The sequence below is a fragment of the Melanerpes formicivorus genome, unplaced genomic scaffold, assembly GCF_026170545.1.
Source record: "Melanerpes formicivorus ecotype bairdi unplaced genomic scaffold, bMelFor1.0.p_v2 SCAF_8, whole genome shotgun sequence".
Taxonomy (NCBI): Eukaryota; Metazoa; Chordata; class Aves; order Piciformes; family Picidae; genus Melanerpes; species Melanerpes formicivorus.
In genome coordinates, this window is record NW_027142360.1 from 20,019,597 (window position 1) to 20,025,596 (window position 6,000).

Below are 6,000 nucleotides of genomic sequence, written 5' to 3' on the forward strand. Positions count from 1 at the left end.
ACGGCTCCCCAACTAATTTTTCTTATCATCCTCCACTTCAGGACTTTCATTTTAGAACACAGAGAAAAGGTCATTCTACTAAATTTTTGTTGTAAAAACACAGATCCCCAGATATGTATAAATACTCCATGTACGTAAGACACAATTACGCTCACTCCATCCTCCAACACTGACAGCTTTAAGAAATGAAACAGCCTGAAAGAACCCAAGTCCAAAAAGATGCTAGGTTTCTGATGACCAAGTGATATCTCACATGGAGCCTCCTTCCTCTGCCAGCCTCCAAACAAGATGCTGAAAGTACACAGCACTTGCAACACCCCCAGCAACTGACAGGGAGGCATTTGAGCCTTATGAAGAGTTCTCACCCACTCCCCAGGCGTCGTCAGCCGCCTGTGTTTTTATGCTATCTCAGTGTGTGGTGGGTGAGAAAGGAGGGGGCAGTTTGCATAGCAACCTCCTACACCCAGGCAGCTCAGCTGTTGTATCCTCCTGAGAGAAGCGTGGAAGGGCAAGCTGAGTCTGCTTCTCTGTGGCTAACACCTCCACAGGCAGCCCAAAGGGAGGCCCTTGTCACTGCCAGTTCTGTGTGGACATCACAGAAGCAGGAAAGAAGGTATTCTTGGCATTCAGAGAGAGGAGAGACAGGTGCTGGTCAGAGCCATACCACATGGTAGTGAGGAAGGTAGAGAAGCGAGGACACGATGTGGAACAAGTGGGAGGGCTGGATAGCATCTTGCTCTTTCCCTTCCCCCTCCCAGCACTGCTGTACAGCTCTGCAGCGTGTTCCAAGGTTACCTGCTCCCCACCTCCTCCTTCCTGCTTTGGCCCCAGGCCGCAGACAGGACACAAGTGAGGACAGGACAGCTTAGGAAGTTCACTGGCAGACACGTGCCAAGGGTGTGTGTCCCACGGAACCGGCAGGCGGTACGGAAGAAAACGCTCGACGTTCAGCTATTAAAATATAAAGCCCCATCTCCAGATTGTACAAAACCTGTCAAGAGAAGGAAGGATCTCCTGTATGCAGCCAGTCTGGGACCCGGCCGGATGTCAGGAGCACTTCCAGACGCACACGGCCAGGCTGCCACCGAAGAACATGTACAGCAGGTTCTTCATCTCGTGAGTGATCTCAAAGCCAAAGCTTTCCCCAATCACCACATGCCAGGAGGACCCAAACTTCTTGTCCATCATCTCTTTGATCATCTTGGCAGCGCTCTGGAGAACGGTAAGGAGGAGAGCATAGGGTTAGGCTGAGCAAGCAGTTCATATGCAAACATACAAATTGGCTGTCTTCTCCCTCTACCAGACCAGGCAGGCCACGGGCAACAGGTACAACAGCCACGCTGCAGGAACTGGGAGCTCCCCAGAGCTTTACCCAAGGGTAAAACAGGGCTGTGTTTCCAGCAGCCCCCGGCACAACAGGTAGGAGAGACTGAAGTACTACACCTCCCAGCCCTGCCTCTCGTCTGCACAGTCTGGTTTAGATGCTGATGGAGCTACGCTGGGTGCAGCCAGCACGAGAGGAGATTCAGGTCACTAAGCTGTGGCTATTTTTACAGAAGTTCTTTTCTTTTTTTTCCTTCTACAGCTAATTACCAAAATACTGAAACTAGGCTGACTTCTAAAAGGCTCATTTCTCCCAGATTGAGCTAAAAAAGGAGCAAGGAAGATTTTGCAGTGACATGCAGAGTCTTAGGCAGAGTGGGACAGGAAAAAATTCTCTGGCTTCATAGCTTTGCCTTGATCCAACTCAAAACTGCTCCAGCAACAAGCAGTCTGTGCCCTGCCCACAGAGCATGGGGTGTTTTCCTTTACAGCTGGTTCTCAAGGGCAACCTTTCCAAAGGCTTTAACTTCTCCATCACTCCCCCATTTATATGGTCTCAGTAACTTCTTCCAGGATGCTGAGGACCAAGAGGGAAGACTTAACAGGCTGTACCTAAAGACTCAAAGACTTTCACAGGCACATCCCCACGACAAGTCTCTTCCATACTCTAATGAGGACAGCCTTGCTCAACACTGAACAACACATGGGAAGAGGCAGTCTCCAAACAGTTCTGAACCAAGCCCTCAGGACACAGGTCATTTTATGAACAGAGTTGGAAGCATGTCAGGCAAGGCAGGATTGGGAAGGAGGTGAGGTTTGGGAGGCACCATCACTACTGACCTCTGTTTCCCACAGGAAAGCAAAGTGCTATTATGGATCTCGCTGACAAAGGGCAGCGAATCTGAAATCTAGCCAAGCTCTGTCTTCTGCCGTTGCTCAGTGCAAAAAGATTAATAGGATGTCAGGATCTGACACCACTCTACCCTGCACCCTCAGCCCTGCTCCTGCAAGTTTCCTGATCTGAAGGCTGAACCTTTTAGGGTTTGGGTAGTACCTCGTTGTTGGTGGCGTATTTCTCACATGCTGTGACACACAGCTCCATGGCCTCTACACGCATCTCCTCCGGCATGTCCGTGTGCTGGGAAGAGCAAACAACAGGAACTCAGTGGAAAGACCAGAGGAAGACACAGGACAACAGTAAGGAGCCCTTGCTGTTGTGAAGGCTATAGCAGGGCCTAGACTGCTGGGCCTGGGGCACCACCAGCAGTGCAGGTTTGTCTGTACACCAGCACTTCCCCTGGTTCAGAGAATGGCAAAAGTGAAAATGGCTTATTGCATTACGAGGGATCTCTTTCTTCCTTTGTCCCAGCCAAAAGTCTGAATTACACAGCCTCTTCTTCCTTTTCTGCTCTCTGACTGGCTAGCAAGATCTTTTACTCTGGGTCCTCTAGGGAGAAAAGTAAGCTGCATCCAGAACGCTGAGAGTGCTCCAAAGGCAGCATGTCCAACCTATTAGATGAATCACTTTGCCCCAAGCTTCCTCTGGCTGAAGTGGCAGGGGGAGGGGAACAGCACTAATGAATTTCCCTGACAGGTCAGGAAGAAAGCAGTGGTGATGACCTGGATCCCTCAGCTGGACCATCAGTACATGTTCTCAGTGGGAAAAATTCTAGTTCAGAAAGTTGGTAAGAATGAAGGCAGAATTTCCTATCTGCAGCACTGGCAAACACGTGATCCAGCCCTCTTACCCTGATCAGTGGAAAGCTGTGAAGTCTTTTATAATCAGCCTCCTCCTTTTTCCCCTCCCCGGTGTCTGCCATGGTCCTTCCACAGTGACCCCAGGCAAGGGCGAAGGGGCTGCCCGCAGCTCAGCAAGGGGCTGCCGTGCAGAGGGCAGGGAGGCACACAGCTCAGTGGACACAGGCAGAGCAGCTTCAGCAGGAGTGGCAACTTCTCAGCCCAGAAGACACCGCTTGAATGAAAAGAAAGACAGAAAAGGAAAGCTCTGAATTAAAACGGAAGGCAAATGAAACGATTACAAGAACACTGTCCCCTCTTACCGCTCCTCAGCTTCATCTTCACACACCATGCACTTAAAGAGTTATCTTGATGACCATTAATGCAAATGAATTTAAAAAATGCATCACTGTCCATAAATGAGGCTGTAAGAGCACAGCACATTCCCAGAAGCACCAGTCAAGCCTGAGGGAAGTGCAGAGTCAGGGCACGGCTCCTGACAAGGGGTGAACAATACATGAGCCATTATGTCCGTTGATTAATTCCAAAAGGAATTTCCCAGGACGCTATTATCTGTGAAAGTTTCAAACTGCACACAACAAGTGAAGGGTAAGAGTATTTCAGGAACAGGATTGGTGTGCATGTCTGGATAGAAATGTTTAACGGGAACATCTTGGTCTGATTTGTGCACTTGCTCTTCACATCCCTGAGCATTTGTCAGCTGGCAAGGACCATATGGGAAAATGCTGGACCGTGTTTATGGGCCTAATCTGGCCCTAATCTGTGGGGGACAGTCTCAAGCTGCACCAGGGGAGGTTTAGACTCGAGGTGAGGAGGAAGTTCTTCACTGAGCGAGTCATTCGTCATTGGAACGGGCTGCCCAGGGAGGTGGTGGAGTCACCGTCCCTGGAGGTGTTCAAGAGGAGACTGGATGTGGCACTTGGTGCCATGGTCTAGTCATGGGGTCTGTGGTGATAGGTTGGACTCGATGATCCTTGAGGCCCTTTCCAACCTTAGTTGTACTGTGATACTGTGGTAATCACCAACAAGGCTCTACTTGGGCAACTCAGAGGCACAGCACTGTCTGACTGGCAAATTCAGAACATTTCACTGTGGTCTCCCCTCTAGCTTGCTCATTCAGAACAAAGCACCTTCCCCTCATACCCAGAGGAAGCCCTCCCATATTAAAAGAAAACCAAACAAACACAGTGTTAGGCAACACCACACAGATCAAACATTCATGCCAAGCACGTAGAGTTGCTGGCTACGGCACCAACTCTGACAGACTACTGGCTCTCACACGAAGGACCGTGGGACCTGTACACGGCCCCACCACAGCCTGACGGAACGGCCGCCCGGCTGGCACCAGCATCCCGCAGCGGGCTAAACCCCAGGAGCCACTTCAATGCCCGGCTTCTCCCCGAGACACGCCAGATGCCACAGAGCGAGGCAGGCCGCCAGGAGGTGCTCCACGGGTCGGCGGCGGTTTCCCCGGGGAGAAGCTGCCCCAGACAGTTGCGCTGGTTAATAGACAAGGCAGGGAGATGGTCCGAGTGCAGCCCCCCAGCCGTAGATCCAGACGGGACACAGCCCCAGAAATGAGCAGAGATTGGGAGGACACAGACAGGGATCGCAGGCACCAGGGCAAGCAAGGGCGGGGGACGGGAGACAGGGACGAACCCTCCTTGCCCCAGCACAACGAAGGGGTGCCGGGCAGGCGGGCCGCACACCCGAAGCGGCTCGCTCACACCGACCTGTCGCCCTCAACCTCACGGAAGTGGGAAAAAAGGGCTTAGTAAGCGGCCCTGAGTGAGGCAGGGGGAAGGGATCGAGGGGACTCCGGGCGCGGCCTCACCTCCACCACCGCCGCCACCGCGGCCCGCACCACCGCCCCAGCGCCGGTTGCTAAGGAAGAGCTGTTGTTGTCGTAGCAACCGGCGCAGGAAGTTCCACCTACCTCACCGCCTATTGGCTGCGAGCGCGCTGCCCTGCGCGTCTGATTGGTGACCTGCGCTGCAGGTTATCGTGCGGGGGCTTGGGGCGGCGGCCATGGGGTGGCCGTAAGGCGCCTGTCCGGCCTCGGCATCGACCTGTGCCTCTGTCTCTGTGAGGGGCCGTGGTGCCTACGGCACGGTGCTCCTGATGAGCGAAGAGGAGCACCCGGGGCCGGGGAGGGGCCGCCTGCATCGCAGGGGCCCTCGTTAAGCAGCCCCACTGTAGTGAGTGGGAACGGCTCCTGAGCCCGGCTCTGCGTGGCCGCGGAAGCCTCTGCTGTGCCCCGCGGGTGCTAGAGCCAGGCCTGAGCACTGCCCCTCCGTGGGACGCCCCCGAGGCTGGGTCAGGGAAGGAAGCTCGGGAGATCCGTGGCTTCTCTGGCCTGAGTCTGAAGGAGGGGCTTCCAGGATGCTGCCGTTTTCCCCCCCACCTCCGAGGTTTTGGGTGGGTTTCAGCCGGGCAGGCTGCACCGAAGGGTGCTGCTCGGCATCCACAAACTGCGCGGTGTCGAGAGACAATATCTTTCTGACTTAAAACCTTTTTGAGGCCTGCTTCTGCCCTTTGATTTACACAACAGGGCTAGATACTGGAGTGGTTTGGGGCAAGTGCAGGTTTTTATTCAATGCTTTTTCATTGTGTGGGAAAGACCACTCATGTTTGTGTGGGGATACAAGAACAAGAAAATAACCTTGGGAGGGTGAGGATGGGTCAGGAGTTTGCAAGCAGCTCCTACAACACTAGCCCTCATCCCCACTGAGCTCACTGGCCCCCTCCTACCCTCCATGACCTTTATATTTGCAGTGTCTGCTTCCTTTGAGGTTTTCCTTTGACTCTCAGCTCTCTAGGAAACCTGTGCTCTCTCTAAATCTTGCTAGCCACATAGGGATTACTTCTAAATGAGAGCTTAAACGGTTTCCTGAGTGTCTAGGATTGTACTTGTCTGAA

The 6,000-nt window shown here is 53.2% G+C and overlaps 1 protein-coding gene across 1 annotated transcript; it reads right to left on the reverse strand.

Moving 5' to 3' along the window:
* Positions 1-946: 946 nt before the first annotated feature.
* On the reverse strand, positions 947-4,988 carry DNAL4 (dynein axonemal light chain 4). Its single transcript, XM_068142465.1, has 4 exons — positions 4,916-4,988; positions 3,072-3,295; positions 2,378-2,461; positions 947-1,212 (listed from the first exon to the last, which is right to left on the reverse strand). Exons 2-4 carry the CDS (start codon positions 3,141-3,143, stop codon positions 1,048-1,050), a joined length of 321 nt encoding a protein of 106 aa, XP_067998566.1. The 5' UTR covers positions 3,144-3,295; positions 4,916-4,988; the 3' UTR covers positions 947-1,047.
* Between the last annotated feature and the right edge of the window lie 1,012 nt (positions 4,989-6,000).